This window comes from Plectropomus leopardus, chromosome 16 (genome assembly GCF_026936395.1).
Source record: "Plectropomus leopardus strain MGB_pleo_1.0 chromosome 16, ASM2693639v1, whole genome shotgun sequence".
Taxonomy (NCBI): domain Eukaryota; kingdom Metazoa; phylum Chordata; class Actinopteri; order Perciformes; family Serranidae; genus Plectropomus; species Plectropomus leopardus.
The window spans coordinates 5678565-5699726 of NC_142191.1; the positions used below are offsets into that span (position 1 = coordinate 5678565).

At 40.5% G+C, this 21162-nt stretch overlaps 1 protein-coding gene across 5 annotated transcripts in view; it reads right to left on the minus strand.

Annotated features, from left to right (window-relative positions):
• The window catches only part of pak5 (p21 protein (Cdc42/Rac)-activated kinase 5), a 107353-nt gene that overhangs the window by 28972 nt on the left and 57219 nt on the right, over positions 1-21162 (minus strand). The window contains exon 1 of one of the 5 annotated variants that reach the window (XM_088089275.1): positions 14944-15214. The exons of the other annotated variants lie outside the window; for them this stretch is intronic. Within the exon in view, the coding sequence (XP_087945401.1) occupies positions 14944-15093 (150 nt within the window). The 5' untranslated portion in view covers positions 15094-15214. Of the gene's footprint in view, positions 1-14943; positions 15215-21162 lie in introns of those variants that run through there. 5 annotated transcript variants of the gene reach the window in all.

The window sequence follows — 21162 nt, forward strand, 5'->3', positions numbered from 1 at the left end:
CTTTATATTTCTGACAAAGACTACCTTCTTCTTTTGGGGCTTTTTTCTACAGAGCTGAGTGCAGTTGTTTCAGACTTAAATAACTGACTGTTACTGAGGCTGTTTCTGTCACACATCATCTCCCCTTTATTTTGTTACTCGGCGCACCTCCCCTCGCTCTCTGTAACACTCCGGTTGCTCTCCTCTGTTTGAGAGCTATAGGCTGTTTGGTGCCGTGACCCGGAACCCCAAGGTGAAATGGCCTATAAAAGCAGTGAGTAAAGTCTAGCTGAGAGGCGGAGGCTGCAGGACGGATGGTCTTTTAAACAGGTCGGTGAGTGGAAATCTATCATGCCTCGGACAGACGTTGCAGTGCGTACAGCAGGCTCGGGCTGACAAAAAAAGTCGCACAGGTCTGCTTTTTTATGATGTTCCGCTGCATTTTTTCTCTTAAAAGTAACGCATTAATGCTGTTAATCGATGCAAATAAAACTGCTGCAAAGTCTCACTGCTGCTGGTATTGTCAGGAGAATTATCCCCTGAACTGTGCTGTGAATTTATGAGCGCCGTGCTTTGTGCGAAACCCAAAGTCACATCGTGTTCCGCTGCGTGGATGTCGGTGATTCGGAGCTAATTCAATTGGCATACAACAGTAGGGAGTGTCAGTTATCTAATAAAACATCATCATCTCCACTCGGTTTATAATCAATAAGACTGTGTCGAGGAGCGTGACAGGTGCGCGAGGGAAGGAGAGCTGCGGGTGGAAGGAGGAGGTGAAGGGAGTGCAGAGGGGAGAGGGAGACAAGGTTAATTGTGTGCCAAATCACTGTCAAACGGCCGGCATCAGGCCTGGAAATCTTTCCATTAATTTGAATTAAGGGGCCGATGCCGGCTCCCGTACCCCACCTCCCCCCTCTCTCCCCCCGTCCTTACAGCTCCGCGAGCTCCGCGCACGGGTCCTGTTCGGCGGCGGCGGTGACAGCAGCCATATTTCACCGGCGTGCGGCGGCGGCCTGTCCTTTACTGATAAGCTGTAATAGATCTACTCTGCACTCAGTACGGCCTGCTCAAGGTAAGCACACAGAGAGGAGGAGGAGAGGAGGAGGAGAGAGGAGGAGAGAGGAGAGGAGAAAGGAGGAGGAGGAGAGCAGAGGAGAGGGGAGGAGAGGAGGAGGGAGGAGGAGGAGAGCAGAGGAGAGGGGAGGAGGAGGGGGGGAGGAGAGGAGAGGAGAGGAGAAAGGAGGAGAGGAGAGGAGAAGGAGGAGGAGAGGAGAAAGGAGGAGAGGAGAGGAGAGGAGAGGAGGAGGAGGAGAGGAGGTGAGGAGAGGAGAGGAGGAGGGGAGGAGGAGGAGGAGAGGAGAGGAGAGGAGAGGAGAGGGGAGAGGAGAGGAGAGGAAGAGAGAAGAGAGAAGAGAGGAGGAAGAGAGAGGAGGAGTGGCGAGGAGGAGGAGAGAGGTAAATGACATGAAAGAAATAAAGCAAAGGACATAAAAGCAAAGCAAAGGGAAATGAAATAAAAGAAAGAATAAAGACAGAAAAGGAAAAAAAAGGAAATGCATTTTTTTTTTTAAAAAAAAGGTAAGAATTTTTTAAAAAATGAAAGGAAAGTGAGTAAAAGGCAAAGGAAAAGAGGGAAAGAATAAAAAAGGGAAAGAAAGAAGAATGGAAGGAAAATGAAAGAAACTGAAAGGAACATAGAGGAAGGAAAATGAAAAAATAAATGAACAAAAAATGAATGAAAAAATAAAGAAACAAAAATGCAGAGAAAAGAAAGGAAATGGAATTGAAGCAAATAAAAGGAAAGAAAGGAAAACAAAGAATGTCAAAAATGAAAAGTAGAGAAAGAGAAGAAAGGAAAATAAATACAAGAAGAGGAAAAATGGAAAGAACAGAACAAGAAAGTGGAGACAAAGAAAGTATAGAAAAAGAGGAGAAGGAGGGGAAAGAAAAGAAGGCAGGAAACGGAAAGAAAAGAATGGAAATAAAATAAAAAAGAAAGATGATTAAATGATATGGGATGAAATGAAAGGAAAGAATGAAAAATGGAAAGAAAGAGCAGAGAGGAAATTAAAAAAGAAAAGAAATGAAGGAAAGGAAATTAAATGGGATTAAAAGGAAGAAGGTAATGAAAGAAAACAGAAATAAAAGAAAAAAGTACGAGAAAATAAAAGGAGGGGGAAATGAAAGAAAGAAACCAAAAACAAAGAACATAAATAAAATGAAATTATAGAAGGAAATGAAAGAACGTGAGGAAAGAAGCAAAGTAAAGGAAAGGAAAGGAAAGGAAAGGAAAGGAAAGGAAAGGAGTAAAGTAGGAAACAGAGGAGTGCAGGAGGAGTGACAGTAAACAAAGTTGGTGTGATGATGAAAACTAGCAACAGAAAAGCAGAAGAAGAAACAGAAAAAAGCAGCTGTGGACGAAGAGAAAGAGGAGGCGCATAGAGAAAAGGATGGAGAGGGCGTGACGAGGGAAGGGAGGGAGGAAGTGTCGTAGACGGGGAGCCGTGAAAAATGAGGCTCCCTGGGAGATAACGGGGGATTAACCTTGCTGGTAATGAAGGGAGGGTGTGATGGGAGGATGGAGGGAGGGAGAGAAGGAGAGATAATTAATGAGCTTGCCCTTCCTCTGACTCCTCGCTAGAACCCTGGTTTGGAGGCTGCGCTTCACTGGACAGCAGGGTCCTGGGACGGAGGAGGAGGAGGAGGGAGGAGGGAGGAGAGGAGAGGAGAGGAGAGGAGAGGAGAGGAGAGGAGAGGAGGAGGAGGAGGAGGAGAGAGGAGAGGAGAGGAGAGGAGAAGAGAGAGGGGAGGAGGAGGAGGAGAGGAGAAGAGAGGAGAGAAGGAGGAGGAGAGAGGAGAGAAGGAGGAGGAGGAGAGAGGAGAGGAGAGGAGGAGGAGGAAGAGAAGAGGGGAGAGGAGGAGGAGGAGAGGAGAGAAGGAAGAGGGGAGAGGAGGAGAGGAGAGAAGAGGAGGAGAAGAGGAGAGAAGAGGAGGAGAGGAGAGGAGGAGAGGAGAGAAGAGGAGGAGAGGAGAGGAGTAGAGGAGAGAAGAGGAGGAGAGGAGAGGAGAAGAGGAGGAGGAAGAGAGGTGGGGAGAGGAGGCAAGAGGAGAGGAGAGGAGGAGGAGGAGGAGGAGGAGGATGGCTCCTCTGCACGGCTCTTTCATTTGATTTTTGTTTCTGCTTTTTGGTCAAAAATCATCCAGGAATTAAAAATAGTTTTCTCTGAAACCTTTTACTCCGGGTTGAGAAAGTTTGATGACGTCTTCGTCAGGTGTTTTGTGTTGAAAGTTTCCTGCCGACTGTGACTTTGTGTAATCTTAGAAATTTAGTGCAACACTGGATCTCATAAATTTGGGTATTCAAACTTCGTCCATCGGTGTCAACACGCATGAACAAAATGTGTCTGCGTGCGTCATCCATGTGCGCCGCTGTAGTGGCGAGAGAGAAATGTAAACAAACAAATCAAGCCCTCGCTGTAGTGGAGTTTATGTTTTTTAAAAAGTCAGACGAGGAAGAGGAGGGGGGTGCGGACGCGGCTGTGGCCGAGGAAAAGAGGACAACTCAGCACGCCGGTTTCGCAGCGACAGCTAGCAATTTGGCTGTGTTGATCCGTGCATCATTTCATGCTGCACTTCTGTTGGTTAGTCAGTAGACGTACATAAAACGTATTTATCATTGATTTTTTGTTGATTTTTTATGGGTTTTTTTTTCTTTTGAGCAGGGCTCGGCAACCTTTTCTATCAAAAAAGCCATTTTTGGCCAAAAATAAATAAATAAATCTGTCTGGAGCCACAAACATTTGATACTTAAAATGAAGATAACACAACACATTTAGTCAAAATTAGCCTATCAATATTATTTATGGGTCTATACGAGCATTCACTAATATGTTTAACCACTATTTATGATTTTTTGTTACATTAACTTTGCAGCGTTGGCGGTAAAAGTTAACAGATCTGTACACGCACTATTAAACTCCTCCATTTAATCTGAGACTTCTCCTGTCTTGGATTTGGAATCCAAATTTTTTGATTCAGGACCGCCTATCATTTTTGAAATTAGGCAAAATTTAGCAGAAAAGGCACCAAGACCAAAGAAATATGATGCACATAGTTAATGAAATGCTAATACATTTTCATATTCTGTGTGCAGAATACAGATTTCTGCAATTGAAAAATGTAAGAGTAATTTTAGGCCTAAAACAATGATAAAACTGAATGAAAATCTTTAAAAATGAATCGCTATTAATTTCCATATAATTTTTAGTCAGGGACACAGGAGCCACTGGAGAGGGGCTAAAGAGCCACAGGTTGCCTACTTCTGCTTTTTAGGGATTTAAAAGGTTAATTCTATAAAATGTTAGTAAAAAAAAAACATACATTATTACATATTATATTATTATAAATCAACTATTAGAACAGTTAGAAATTACTTGTCTGCTCATCCACTATTATCTTCTTTTTTTTCCTGCTACTGAATTTGCTAACCTCCCCTGGTGTAAACATAGATGGGAACTACACACACACACACACACACACAGACACACAGACACACACACACACACACACACACACACACACACACACACACACACACACACAGAGAGAGAGAGAGGGATGCATACACTACACAGCCTGATGGATTTAAAGAAATACACACATGACCACCAACAGAGGCAGATGTGTAACTCCTCCCAGTCGTGAGTCTTTAGTCACACATGAGAGCTCCTCACCTGCCACACCCCCACTCTCTCTCTGCCTCACACACACACACACACACACTGCAGATCATCGCCTACTCAACACACCCACTCTCAGCTCTCAGTTCTCAGTTCTGCCAGAACACGACCACAAACAAACGATGTTTTGTGAGTGTTTGCTGACATGCTTTATATTGACGCGTCTACCAACAGACACGTTTCTGTCGCTCTGCTCGTACCAAATCCCTCGGCATCATCCCCACTCTGTAAATCTCTCTGTCACGACTCACACTGCAGAGAACAAGCACGCGTGGGTACAAAAACGATCAGCACACACTTCTATAGTACTACTACTGCCGCTGCTCCTGAAGCGCAGTATCCTTGTGCATCAGTACCCGGTTTGTGAACTTCTTCACGGCCGTCTGAGAGCGATACGATCGGAGAGCCCTTGAGACGACGGCAGACTAAAAGACGACTCACGACTCTCCTTTGAGTGTCTCGCTGAGGACCAAACATGACCCGCAGGGTTGATTAATGAATGACCAAATAAAGTGACGACCACAGAGCCAAGATACTCTGTGCATGACATGAAACATCCATCATTCAGAGCGATAAAAACGGCTCGGCGTGTCAGCCTGCGCTCTGATGGAGGTGAGAGTGTGTAAGACAAGGATTCATATCTTTAACAAGAATACATGAATCCACAAACAACTAAACATGGATTTAAATCTCAAACGGTTCAGATTAGAAGTCAGATTAAAGTTGTTTTTATCCTCTGGCTCTCTCTGGTGGACTGAAGTGGTAAAAGCAACACAGCGCTTCCTAATCTGACATTATTTATGCACCAACATCCACCACAAATGTTTATTTAACCCTGTGACACCAGAGAAAACTGGCTTGATTTCATTCAGAAAACATTTAAAGAAGGCAACGAGCAACAACAAATGCCCTAAATATTAGCAAGATATTAGTAAAAAGATGTTTTTAAAAAAAAGTTAGAATAAGCACAAAAAAGAAAAGTTCCAGTAACAGGAAATAACCTGGAAAAAAGTCCCAAATTAAAATAATAATAATAATAATAACAGAAATAATAAAAATAACTTTAATTTCTTCTGTGACCTGATTTTAAATATATAATAAGATAGTTTAAATATAACTTCTAGTCATTTTCTTCTAGGTTTTTTTTTTTTTTTTAAATATAATCAAACCAATCCTCTCAGGTTTTAAAGGTTTAAAAACCTGTTAAAGGTGTCAAACTGCAGCACAAAAGCACTGATGATGATGCAGGTTCAAAGGGTTGATACCCAAAAATAAGTTAAGTCTAGTCAACAATACAAACAGAGGCTTAATGTCGCCCATGTTGCCAGCACAATATATTACATTTTTAGTAAGGTCATTTATCAAATGAATTTAAATATTTACTACTTTTATAGGAAGTTGGTATAATTTTGTTTTTATGTTTGTGTCTTGCCAAACATTTGGCTCGTCCCTCGTGGGATTACAGACACCAGCGTTGTAGTACTGCAGACTGATGTTGGACTTTAGACCAGTACAATAAAGCAGTAAAAGAATGAAGAGGGATCTTCATTTGTGGATATTTTGGATATTCTGAATATTTTCTTGTAAAAAGATGACTACGACTGGCACTTATTAGCTGGAAAACTTCAGGGGGCCACAGCATGAAGACTTAACTAGTTCAAATCCAAATTCAAAAACAAACAAACAAAAAACACATTTTTTAAAAGATTTTGTCCATGTGTTTAAAAAGAGAGTCAAACAATTCACTGAATGTGTGAATATGAGTGAAAAACAAATCATCAAAGGTAGAAATAATGTCTTATTAATTGTAAGAAAACATTAAAATAAATCCTGGCATAAATACCTAATACAGGTATCTCACGTTTTTCATGGAAAAATTTCCAAAGTTTTCCATGACTTTTCAAGGACCCCTAATAGAAATATTCCTTTCTGGCAGCATTTTTTAAAATAACAGATTCAAACCATAATTTCTGCAAGTTGGCATATGATAATAAAAAATAACAAAATCCACACAGACACATATTAGAGCTACATTATCTCGACAGCTACAGAAAATTAATTTGCTGTTAATTTTACAATACATGCAAGGTTACCTTTGGGAAATTGCTGTAACAATTTCATTAGACACAACAAAATCCCAAAACTTTTCCAATGATTTTGTCTAATTCCATGACTTTTCTAGACCTGGAAAATAAATTGTGAAATTACACGATTTTTCCAGATTTTCCAGGACCTTTGAAGACATGCTTTTATGATAAGATAAGACTTTAATATCAAGTGAAGTGAAAAAGAGCCATTTTTCCCCTGACACTAATGCTTCGTGTGCAGTAATGTGGGAGAAGCAGGAAGTGTCTCGTGCTCTGCTGCTCTCTGCTGGTCAGACTCAGTATTTCACATCTGAACCAGCACATTCACTGTGAATTAAATAACCGTGAATTAAAATGATGTGGATGTTAATTTCACTGATTAAGGGACAAAGTACAGCGAGGCTTCTGGTAATAAGATCCCCCGAGGCACATATCTCCGATCTCAGCTATTAATTAGAACGACTAATCCCGACCTCAAAACCCAGTCAAATATGACCTCAGATCAGTATGCGAGCTGACAGGTTGACCCACCTGTATTACTTAGCGGAGGATTTCACGGGACAGTTTCGCTGATTTCTTGACATGTTATTAGCTCAACTACAGATGAGGCCTCAGCAAACATGAACAGGATTATTCAAGGAGCGGATTTTGAAGCGTTTCCGTGATTAATAGGCTGTGAGCTGACCCGTTTCCTCAGGCCATCCTGCTGCCTGTTAGTTACAGGAGTTAATAACTGTCATCTCAACATACCGAGGAGAGGCTCAACACGGAGGGGGTCCTGAATAGGTGGATCCCATCAGAAACAGAGTTATGAAAGTGGATGTCCGATGTCTTACATGTCTGCGTGCATTAAAGAATAAGGGAGGAAAGTACAGAAGACATTTTAGAGGAATGATCCCAAACTTTGACCGATGCTGTGACCCTGCCTTTGGTTGTGCTCGTGCTGTGGCTGCACTGATACTGTGCCCCCCGCTCGCCCTGATCGTGGTCTGGTCCTGGTTGCGCTGATGCTGTGATCTTGCCTTTGGACAACTCCCTATCAGCATATGCATGAGACTGTTATCACCACCCTCAACATCATCACAGAGTGCAATTAATAATTTCACACCTACCGTTATTGTAATATGACATGAGTCTGTTTCTATTATTGCTGTGCCTCTCTCCCCCTCTCTCCCCTCCTCCCCCTCTCTCCCCTCCTCCCCCTCTGTCTTTCTCTTTCCTTTTTGCCACGATTGTATTTCATTTGTTATTTACGACATCTATTGCACGTCTGTCCGTCCTGGAGGAGGGATCTCTCATCATCCTCTGCCGCTCTTCCTGAGGTTTCTTCCTTTTTTTCCCGTTGCAGGGGTGCTTTTTCGGAAGTTTTTTCCTCATGTGATATGAGGGTCTAAGGGCAGAGGGATGTCGTACACTGTAAAGCCCTCTAAGGCAAACCATGTTTTGTGATAATGGGCTCTGTAAATAAAATTGACTTGACTATTCTTTAAGGGTAATTTAAGTATTTTTTTTAAACTGAGATCCTATTTTTCCACGTTTTTGGGTTTGTGACTAACTGGAATAACATTTTTTTTTCCAATACTGAGCAGAGCCGGCAGCTGAGAAACAACAATCAACAATCACCAACTCTGGTTTGGGTGAAATAAACTTTTTATATAATCAGTTAGAAAATATGCTGGCTCTCTACACACTAACATTAGTGTAACTGAGTCAGCTGGGTTTGGCCATAATGACTTCAGGGCTGTTTCTGATTTAATAAAAAGGACTGAATCTCTTTAAGAAAAAGGTCAAGCTCTGTAGGGATCCTTTCTTAACGTATTCAGACCAAAAACTGTACGAATGTAAAGACAAACGACATGACATCTCCCCAAACATGAAGCCAAAGCATCTCGATCGCCCCCTGGTGTCTGACTGCAGTATAGGTCATAAAGCCCGCCCCTCCATGTTAGTGAATGGGACATGAGACAAAATAAAAACTCGCCAAAGAAGTTTTTTCCAAAGACGGTTTCTCATCACACTGATGTTTGTTTTTATGAGGCTTTATTAAATTATTAAATTATGCAAAAAAGGGATTTTCCCGCCATGACTGACAGCTGTAACAGCCAATCCATGCGCTAAAGGAGCTGCTCGAGATTTGCCAAACGGGTGTTTTGGCGAAAACTCGCTTTACACAAACAAGGAATTTGACTTAAATTCGCTTTGCTCTCAATGTACAGGAAATTAAACATTAAATATAAAAGGAAAAGAAAAAAAAAAGAAAAAAATCAAAACAAAAATATAGTTTTAACGAATGTACAAGCTTTAATTAAACAATTTTAGCTAATATATACATGTGCAAATTGCTACTGCGCAGACTCCGGCTCTCAGTGACATCACCCTGGCAAGATGGCAACGCCCGAATCTCAGATATAAAAGATATATATTCAGTCTGTGGACCAAACTAACACATGAAAACACACATCTTTTTTTTCCCCAAAGCTGGTTTCTGTTATTTAAATTAGGTTTTACCCCGCTGCTGATTATTCAAGTGTTCGCTTTTCAGATAAGTTTGGTTTTAATTATTGATCTAATGCTGTAAATCAGGGATTTTACAACATGATTGAAAACCCTGATTGGTTGGACGGGTGTATTAGGCAGGAAACAGAGATCATTACTGCGCAGACTCCGGCTCCTAACATTTTAGCTTCACTTCTGTACAGTGGGGGTAAGTGGAGAGGTGTCATCCATCTTTATTTACAGTCTAAATAATCTGAGCTTGTCAGTCAAAAACAAGCACTTCAGTGGACTTGCATAGACAGCACACACATGCCCAAGTGGTTAAATACCAGACACTTTCCCTGCGGCCAGCTACAGTCCTCTCAGATACGTTCAAAAAAGTGTTGTTCCCATTAGCCACTTCGACCCCAAAACATGGGAAAATAAGGGTGGACCTTAAGTGAAACATTACCTTAAAATGTTTAATGGCAAGTTTACATATTTTGAACTGTTTTCATTTGTAGTTTCTCTGCTTTAGTATTCACCCTTCAGACTCACCAGTATTTTACATTTTAACCAGTAAAAATACTATAATATTATAACTGCATAATCAATAATTGCTGAATGCATCATGTCGTGACCTTCGGGAGTCACTCCTAATGGACTAAGGTGACCTCTGGAGCTGAACTAATAAGAGCTGACTGGCACTTATTATTAATATTTGTGACAATAAGGACTAAATTACTTTTTTTTTTTTTTTTTAACATTTGAGACCGAAATTACTTTGAGCAGCTTCACACGTACCGGCCCTGGCGTATCCCTGGTGACAGGATTAAATTTAGGGGTGAAGAAAGATAATAATTAGGGAAGGGGAAAACAATCTACAGTATTTACTGTATATTACAGGCTTTTACAGACAAAATCTATTTTCAGATACTTTCTATTCTCGATTTTTCTGTTGAAATACTGTTGAGTTTTACTATTTCATGCCTCTAAAAAGTCTACAATTAAACTGCTAAAAGAACTCAAAGACATCAAGGGATTTCACATTGCAATATTTGAAGGGCAGAAACAAAAAAAAAGTTTAGAAGTGCTTAAATAACAGTTTACATTGCATTTTTTTCATGTCTCAGTAGCGTATTTCTGCAGGGTAGGGATTCCCTTTTTTGTCACATGTGGATTTGTGTGAAGTTTTGCTAGAGGACGCCTGCGACTCTGCTGCTTTTCGAAGGGATTAATGTATCAATGTGTATGTTTATGCTTAATACGCAGCTGAAGGCGGACTGCGGAGCCTCATCCACAAGCTGCCGAGTATTTATGTGTATACGTTTTCCCCCTCTGACCCCCACGGCTCCCCGGCCGGCAGCTCAGCCCAGTGTGACCCAGTCACCTTTGACCTCTGCTGGTTAGAGCCTCGGCTACAAGCTCCGGGATCCATGAGTCACACGGGGTGCAACGCATGGAACGAGGGATGATTTCCAGCAAAATGGATTAGTGGCGGAGGCATAATGAAATACAAACATACAGTCGGACCAAATCCCCGACCTTAAGCATATTAGCACAGTAAAGCCCGGACACCCTTCTTTTTTTTTTCCATCCCTCTAAGCACTGGCAGATTTATTCTGAAACATAGCCGGCAAAAATTTCTAGAAAATATAATAAGTGTGTCTTTGAAAGTGTGATCTCTTCTTGAAGGAGTTTCCACGTGAGTGTGTCACTGTCAAGGAAACTTTCTGATCTACAGGAGGTGAGAGGAGAAAAGACGGAGAGCAAGAAGAAGAAGAAGAGGGGATCAATTAGGTGTCCCTCAGTTATCTTCTTGTCAACTCGGAGACAGATAAACAGACAGCTGCCTGCTACAGATTAATTACACACCGGCGCTCATTAATCTGAGCCCCGTCAGCCAGTTAAAGGCCTCTACATCACATCTCCTCCTCTTCTATCCTCCTTCAACAACCTCTTTCTGCTCCTTCCTCCACTCATTACATCATCACATCGCTCTTCTGTTCTCTCTTCTTTCATTTCTATCCCTCTCTTGTTGTTTCATACACACACACACACCTCACACACACACTTTCATCCTATATGTTACATTTGCAATTATCAAGGTCATCGTCAACAGATAGACTGGAGGCTGTATTATTGTTGTTATTATTGTTATTATTATACTGTGAATGTGAAGTTATTACCGGAGGAAGGACCACGTCATTGTTTTGTAAGTCACAGGTAAGTCTCAAGTCTGTAAAACTCAAATTCCAAGTCAGGATTAACAACTTTAAAGTCCCAAATTTTGACTTTCAAGTCCCTAAACAAGTCATAATGCACTCTTCACTAAATCTAAATGCCACAATAACAACAGAGTGATTAAAATTTCATGATTAGATTAAAAAAAAGCATTTATTTGTTAAAACGTTTGTTAAAAAGTAACTTTATGTTAATGTTAACTAAGCCAGGAACAGAAATATTTTACACACTGGCTTTGCAAAGTGTCTTGTTAAAATTAGTTTTATATAATTAAAAAAAAAGCTGTGTATTTGTCTTTGCACATCAATATTATCTTTTTACATTTGTGGGTGTATGAAAATGATTTGTTTCGAGTTTTCTGGCCTGCTGCAGCACATCAGAAATAAATCTAATATTATCACAGATGAGGATTATGAAACAGTAAAAATGATGAAATCTGCGACTGAAATGTCTGAAAGACAGACTGAAGTTTTCTGTTCGGTATTCTTCCACAGGGATAAGGGACGCTGAAAATCACTGAGCTGTGAGTTGTAGTTTTCTATCCGGCCACATGAGGATACTGCAGGTCCAGTCATTAAATCCCCTCACACCAAGTGAAAAGTCTCATCTGCTGACTGAGAAACAAAGAATACAAATTCTGGTTTTAGAGTTTGTGTTATTTCACTTTGAGAGCTCGTCAGTGGTGGTGACACTGGTTTTCACGCTATAGTTACATAGACAAGGAAGAAGCACATTTATTCTAACTCCACAGGGCGTGAATTATTAATGTTTAAGAAGATCGTGATTTTGAAATGTCACCCTACAGTTTCTCATCAGGACAGCACTTCCAATCCATTACAAAGTTGCAGCTTTTAAAATCTGACACACCAGTCATCTCAAATCAGTTTTTCCTGCAACAATCCTTCCCTATTTAAAATTCACAGCCTAAATGTCCTTCCAAAAAACCCACATTCAGACACTGAAGGATGGTTGTTAGCCAGGACATTTTGAGCTGCCCTGGCAGAGTACGGCGCGCGCTGCTGAAAGCCAAAATTCCCCCGCTGACTGTGGCTCCGAAGCCTCCGCGAGAGGTGATTTGCGAGAGTGCGACTGTGAATGGCAGCCGCGAGAGAGGAGACAAAGTGAGAAAGCTCTGGGAGGAGGAGCGGAGTGGAGGAAGGAATGAGAGAGGTCTAAATCAATGCCATCCACTTCAGCTCGGTGCCAAGAAAGACAGATGCTCTCTCTATCTGTTTGTGTGTGCATGAGGGTGCACGGCTGCACAGACACGCATCAATCAGAGGAGCTCTTTTCCTTCAAGTCTATTTCTGCTTTGACCAATTTAATCCCAAATCGATGTAAAACGGAGCGTGATACGCACCGAGTCAAATTCAAATCAAACTTGAAATTAAAGGCGTATTGATCACAGCGTGCGCCTTTCTTTTCTGTCTGTTAAGAAGCTGAATGAATGCCACAGTCATTGTGCATGACAAGTGCAGTTTGGCAGATTTGGAGCAAAGACATACTGTATGTGTGAGTCTTTATCTATAAAAGGACAGATGAGGAACTCTACTGTCTCATTTCATGTTGGTATTGGGCAAAAATGAATCAACTAATCCTGAATGCCTCTTTTTAGGTTCCTGTATGTACCGGTCAGCCTGACAAACATCTGAGCGCTCATGATTCAGGGATGGAGGAGGTGCTGAGCTGTCATATTTTATGTCAGTGATAGGAAAATATGAACAAATGAATCTTTTAGAGCAACTTTTTTAGTGTCTGGTATACCAGTGCCGCCTGTTGAACATCTTGGTGTTCATGAATCTCCAACTTTCCAACACTGCCTGCTTTTTATTGTGGTTGTTTTCTGTGTTTTGGGGGGCGGGAGACAGATTTTCACCCTGGTGGACAATAAACATATATATTCTGGCTTCTTGACCTCTCCTGACACTTTCCTTATTTTTTTTATTCATCTGGATATTATGCAGTTTGTAATTGTGTGCAAATAAACTAAAACTAAATAAAAAAAAAAAACAACTGCAGAGTTCCCAATCTTTTTATGCTTTCAACAAGTATTTTCTAACATTTATCATGCATTAAAAAAATTAATGACTGATGCTTTACCCAGACTTTAATATGAATATTTTTAATTTTTTACTGTAAAATTATACTCGATGACTGGTAATGCATTGAGGCTACGTCTTGTGGGGAAGGTAGCTTTCGGACATGCATGTACTATGATGAAGTGTCACTAGGAAAATTGTCATTCTCATACAATGCACCTTATACATGGAATAATTCGCAAAGGAACTTAAACTTGGACACTCGACCACCATAACGGCTGTTCAAATGCCTTATTTCAGATATTATTCTCATTGTGTAAATGTTTTTAACCATGCTTCTAAACCATAACATGCTTGTTATCCCAAATTTTAACTGTTAGCTATTTACAATGCTATTTTTTGTATGATTTTATCTCTATTTTAACTGTCATTTGTTTGCTTTTTGAATGTTTTCAGTGTCTTTGTTCATGCTCAGAATCACTGAAAACGAGGATCTCCCTCAACTGATTTCCTGAGTCTTAAATGAAGGTTTGAATGAATATTATGGGGAAAAAAAGACATTTATATGTATCATCTCAAAGAAAGAGTACTGTGGAAAAAAACAATCCCCCTATCACAATTTCATATTTGCTCCAAACGACCATATAAAAATAAAAAAATGAAAATAAAAAGAGAGAGAGGGGGCTTTTGGGTGACAACAACTTGTCTTGTGGGGAGAAGCCAGAGATTCTGGACCGGCTCCACATCCAAGCACTTCTCTAGACATCATTCATTCTCAATCTGGACCCTCCACTGCCTTGGAGCTCGCCCAATATCATTAATACACGCTGCAATAAAATGCCTCCTCAAATTAGCAACTCCTTGCTTGCACATGTAAGAACAGTAATAGCCTGCGGCTCCCTGTTCAATAAAGACACAGGTTTGCATTTCTGCCCCTGAAGCAAGGACTGGGTGACCCTGTTAAATCGGAAACACTATCTCTCCGAGCTCCCCTTTCCATATGTACACATACAGCAAACCCAGCAAAGCTACAAAAATAACCCGCCCTCTCTCTCTCCAGAAACATGAGAAAACAACCTGCAATCTGTGCAGCTATAATTCACGGTGTGTCACACTAAAGAATGCAGCGGAAATAGAAACAGCTTTTAAACACGGTGAAAAATGTCACCCTTTAAACACAACATCTTTGCAATGTCAGCACAAAATATTAAATGCAGAATAGCAGCTGCAGCATCACTGGTTGCTCTAACATGTTTACACTAAGTGCTGGGAGCTGCTGGCATGTGAGAGCGGAGACCTGTTGCACAGACAAATCTGCATAGCCAGCATACCAGCATGCAGCCTTGGCTCACCAGAAACAGAAACAGTCGAACATCCCACCTGTGACTGTTTATGAATCGTCTGTGCCTGGGGTTTAACCACCACCGCCTCCTCGGTCTTCACCGCTCCCACCACCTGCCTCCGCTCCGGCCTCAGCTTCCCCGTCTCTCTCCCGGACCCGATCTCCAGCGCACCTCGCCCCCCCGCCATAATAAGCCACTCCACCCGGCAGCAGCACCCTTCAACTGGGAAGTCTGGCCCTCTGCACCCACATCAGCCAGCGACCCACCGAGAGACCCAGCGATCGAGTTTCCTTTTCTGTCAGCGGCCAAAGAGCTGGCGGGGGAAGGTGGGCGGCTGTGCTCTGCGATCACTGACCCACTGACATTTACTGTAGAGCTTTACCAGTTATCACCCTGCGTGTCATGCCCGCTGTCACGTGCATTATAGTCTTACTGTGCCAGTCCATTCCCGTGTCTCACTGTACGCACACCGTGACAGCCTGGTCTGACCTGGACTTAATATCCAATGTCAAAATATGAGGATTCAGTGTCATTCAAACCTTTGAAACCTGAGCAAATTTGCTTAATTCCTTAAAAGAAGACGGTACAGAGTAACTAGGGAAGAAATGACTCAAAAATCAGCAACAAATTAGTAAAGAAATTTACCTGAAAATTAGTTTTTAAAAATTAAAATAAGTAAATAAATGTAAGAGTTTAAAAACAAAAAAAATAATAATAATTTTGTAGATATGTAATTGTGATTATTATACGTATTGCTTTTCTCAAGCTTTTTTTCTTTATTTCCCAAGACATTTTTCTGTAGCTTTAAAAAAAAAATCGAAAACCTACTAATTGATGAAACATTTCTTACAAGATTTTTAAAAAAAAAATAATGTTACATCAATATAATTATAGCTGTTTAGTTGTACATCATTTTCAATATATAATTTTGATAATATAAAATAATAATTTTCTGGACATTTTCCTCAGCTTTTAACCAGCTTTTTAAATTGCCAAGTTTCTTACTGCCTTTTTCCCCATAATTTTGAAATAAATCACACCAAATTACTCACAGACCAAAGGTTTACATACATGTGAAAGGTGTCTAAACACAGCAAGAAAAGTGATGTCGATCCAGGTTTCAAAGGGTTAAGTCACTGTACTATAAGTTTTGTGGGGGAATTACAGTAAAGTAGACTGTATCTCATGTTAGCAGACACCGAAACTGTCACAAATTATTAAAGTATAAATCTGATGTTCTTCGAAAAAAACGAAATGAACAAATAAACCCTAATTTAACACTACAGATTCTGAAATAACAGCGACTGGCAGTGTATTTCACATTTCTGGGCGCATTTTGTTGCGTTATCTTCCAATGTGATGTAAGGACGAGATATTTTCAGTGCAGCTATAATGGCTCTGACAGCACAGAGATGTTCAGCTACCCAAAATACCAGCGAGCTCTCTCCACCTACACTACCTACAGCACATGTAACCCACAGCCCAATGCAAGAAGTTTAGGCATGTACTCTGGAGGTTGTCAGAAGTCATTTCAGGTTATGCAGAGAAATCAAACAACAGAAGAGAAAGACAAAGAGACAAAGGCAGGCTGGAGGGAAGAAGTGCATCTTCATTGTATAATAACTCCTCCAATGTACTGCTCATCACAGATTGATCTATCTGTGTCTATGCAAGAGTGAATTTTATCTTTAAGCTTTTATTATAGAAAATGCCATTATGCAGATATCTGATTTATATGCATAGACTTCCAACTGGCTTTCGACTAAAGTGCATGCATGAATGTTTTGATGTTTGCACGTCGGACTGTCACTCGCCACACGGTTCCCTATCTGTAACCCCTGCAGCAGCACAACAGTAAGCAATAACATTTTGATTCTAACACTAATTTATCCAAAAAGTGCCGACATCACCCCAAATCCTACCTTTCACTAAGCATTAGTGTTGTCATGATACCGAAACTATGATACGATTCGACAGCTGCCCATGTATCTTGATACTGACCCGATACCACGGCAAAAATCTACAACATCAGAGAAAGACATTGTTTTCAATTAGTCACAAAATAAATAGTTAAATTTAAATGTTATGTCCGAATGTTTGGCAAACATTGTCCACACAGTCAGAAACAAAATCTGTGACTGACAGACTCAACTCCAAGACACAGTAATGGCTAATAACAAAAACTGTTTTCAGCACAAAAAAAGTAATACATTAGGACTGGATGTATCTAAATATATCGATATTGTATAGATGTAATACGAGACTTGATACCGTCTTTGATAGACATTGTAATACTGTAAATGAGGTCTTTTCCTCGTTTGGCTGCTCTACAGTAAAGAGATGTAATTTTATAAACTTTTCAGACTGTTTTAACTGTTCTACGTTTGCCTTTACCCACTTTATTATATCCACATTATTGATGATTATTTATCAAAAAATTATAGTGAAAATATGTTGTGAAAGCACCAAAAGTCAACACGACAGTATTGTCGGCATTTGGTCAAAATATTGTGATATTCAAATTTTCTCCACAGAAAGACATTCAGTGTCGGATCTATCAATGGAGATATACACTACAATTCAAGGTTGGATTGCAAAGCTTTTGAAAGGGATACGAGTTAATCTTAGCAACTTAATGATATATTTAATGTCATTAAAAGATATTGAATGTTAGTAATGGTTACGTCTATAGTGTTCAGTACGTTTCTCATCAGTCCTGTTTAATAGTTGGGGTTAAGACAGAATTGAACATAGGTGAAAAAGCTCCGGTTTAGCGATACAATACGCAGTTTATTTTCAGATAATGTGACATTAGACATCAAATTTAATTTTTGCTTGCCTGGTGAGACAAATGCACGAGGCTTTTGACTTGCCCGAACACAGAGTTTAATTGCCCCGGACAAGCCCCTCAGAGTACTGCACACCCACACTGCACTGCTGCTGCACATCAACAACCCACAGGAAATAAAAGTCTTATTGAAACACTCATTCTTAGAGTTACTGTGCTAACAAAATGTGCTACAGTACCATTTTTTTAACAAACTGGTAAAGCCACACCTTTATCTACATACTGTATAAGAATACAACAAATCAGAAACTAAAGCATTACTTTGTAAATGTATCGAAATGCGGACAGGCAGCTTTAATGTGCTCGTATCCATTCTGTCTACGATATTAATCTCATACGTCTGTGTTTGTCACAGCTGCCTTCCTCTTCACTCTTATCTGATTCAACCTGTGGATCAACTCAACCCATTAAACCACTATCACATTAACTTCCCACCCACGTGCCGGCAGACTGAAATTGATATTATTACGAAAACATACTGCAAGTGTCAAACCATAACTCACAATGAAAATGAGCTACCTGAGGTGGCAATACAAAGTACTCTAATGTTCATTTTATTTTTAGACAATAAGCAGCCGGTGCTGTATTTGCTGTCACAGGCAGGAGGAATAAAAAGAGGAATTCAGATATCCGGAGATACAAGGGGGAGATCTGATCTTCATCCAGCAGAGGAGCATGTTACTTGAAGAAGAGCGGAGGTATTAAAGAGAAATATCCACCTTTAAAACATGATGCGCATGTATTATTCCTGAGATCCCTCCAGGTTCACTTATTATCTGTGAGCGTGAACATCTGTCTTCTGCAGCGAGCGCAGAATTAAGAGGAATAAGCTTTAAGTTGGTCTCAGGAATCATGATGGGTTTGTCTTAAAATCCTCATAAGTTTTTTTCTCCTCTTCTCTCTAACTGGCTCACTGAAGCTGATGTCCGTGCCTGCGGGGCTGTTTGATAACCCTGGGATCAAGACAAAGAATTTAAATTGCTTTCGAATAAAACATGCTATGGGGTAAAAAGTGGAAATGAGCTAGCAGTTCTCATTTAGCTTTACTCCTTCTGCAGCACACTGACACTAATATATATCCTGGATTTTTGGCTCTAACTTCACTGGCTACTACTACTTATATCTTTATTCAGTATAGTCTTGCCAATATGTTGCTAAATAAACCATCTACTTATATATTCAGACTTTTATTCTTTCATACCAGCAACTAAAGCATTAAATCTACAAATCGGATTCTGTAAAATGTCCCCAGGGTGCGCTCAGAGCTTGATAAAACTGCTTTTTCTTTTTATGCACCCTGGGCTCTTTTACAAACAGCCCTTATTTTCTTATTTCATTTAACCAGGGTAGTTCCCATTGAGATTAAAATCTCTTTTGTGGAGTTCTGGGTAAGACAGGCAGCAGCACCAGTTAGGGATGCACCGACTTATTGGGTATCGGGCGTCACATTTATTTTGTGCATGCTTAAAAGCAGGGCTCAAGACTTCACGGCATCCCGTCACCATGGGAACAATGTTAAATGTGTTTGGGATGAACAGAGATCTTCACCTGGACGACATTGACATGTCCGGGAACGTACTCTGTTTTTTCACTGATAATCAGGGTTCCCACATTTTTCAACCTTCCTGTGACTTTTAAGGACAATAAATAAAATATCCATTAACAACGTGTAACTTCACAGGTTGACACTGTATTAAATGTGTATTATTTTATTATATTTATTGTCAAGTTAACCAAACATGACGTGTCAATGTAAATCAGAGCCATGTTATGTTACCAGCTACAAAAAAGCTGTCGTGCTGCATTGCGTAGAGGATTATCTATGGAAGATCAATATAAACATTTATTAAAAATAAATGATTTTTTTACCAAAACTTACAAGGAATTTACTTAAAACATTACTTTTCAAGCATTTCCATGACCATGGCAACCCTGGTTTGTCCCTCCAATAAAAACATGGAAGTAAAAAATCTTGAAATTGAGGTTTAAAAAGTATTTTTGTTCTATAATATTAAGGGTATTTACATCATATATAAACGCAAAACACACACATTGATGCATAAACAGTCAGCAGAAGGTGGGAAATAAAGTTTTTGATGCTTGAAATTTTCTGGCAGAGGACCCAAAAACTGACATCTTTACCAGGACTCCCTGGAAGAAGAGATCTTAATGGGATGTTCTGGCTTAAATAAAGGACAGCTCATGATTATTACTCTTTCTGTGTGAGTTTGTGAGTCTGGATATAAACTTTACTGCTGTTGTCTAAAAGAATCACATTATAACTATTCTTCTATTAATTCACTGCAGGCACATCTTCCTTCTTTTTTCTTGAGCACTTATTATGTCACAGTTACATCATTAGGTTATTATGTTTTTCTAAACTCTAGTTGATAGCTCTTTGGCTCTGTAGAAATCTTTTTTTTTATTTCTCTGCACCTTCTAAAAGCCCCAAATGCAAAATAATGCAAATGACACAAGCAGAGGAAAGCAGTAAGCTGTAAACTGAGGGAGCAAAGTGTCTAAGTGAGGCAGGAAATACGGTATAAACAAAACCTCTGACGGGATAATGTGCTCCCGCTAAACTTCTCTGCTCTTACATGTGTCACGTTTCCTTCACAGGTCACTCTGTTTCTCACCGACAAAACTCGGACATCCAATACTGACCCACGGCTGAGGAAACATGAGAAAATAGGAACAAGAGCAAAGCATTAGCACGCCCCAACACATGCATGTGTGCCAGCACACACTGTATGTACACCCATCTACACATACACACACACACACACACACCATCATGGTAAATTACCTCCTCAGCTCCACTGGAGTCTGCAATTGGAGGGTGTCAAAGTCAAGGTGCAACATGAGACTGCCATTAATAACAGGCACGGCGCTGCCCCTGCTGCTGCTAACGAATGCAACACATTAACACACGTTACCATCGTGTTGCGCACACACACACACACACTCAAAACATCGATGTCAAAACCAAACATAAAGCCGAAGACGTTTTGCACGGAGGTAGTCACTTACTCATGCACTGCCACACACACACCCCACACTTCAAATTGTCAGACTGCAGAAGCTTTAAGAGCACAATGTTTAAAACATGGAAATGCTGTTAGGGCATGGTGTTAGCCTATACCTCAGGATTAGCATGTGTGCTGAGGGCTGGTGGGGGAGGAGGGGGGAGAAAAGCGAGGAGAGCCAAGGCTTTAAGCAATACTAATGCTCAGCTGAGATGAGCAGTCTGACAACAACGCTACAAGCCTTGTGAATAAACGATGAGCGCACAAGCCAGAGGGCAGAGGTAGTAGTTATTTCGGCGTCATGACCGCGCCGACCTCGCTACACGCACGCACACGCACACAATAATATATGTTCAAAGGTGCACCAACACGCCATGTTGAC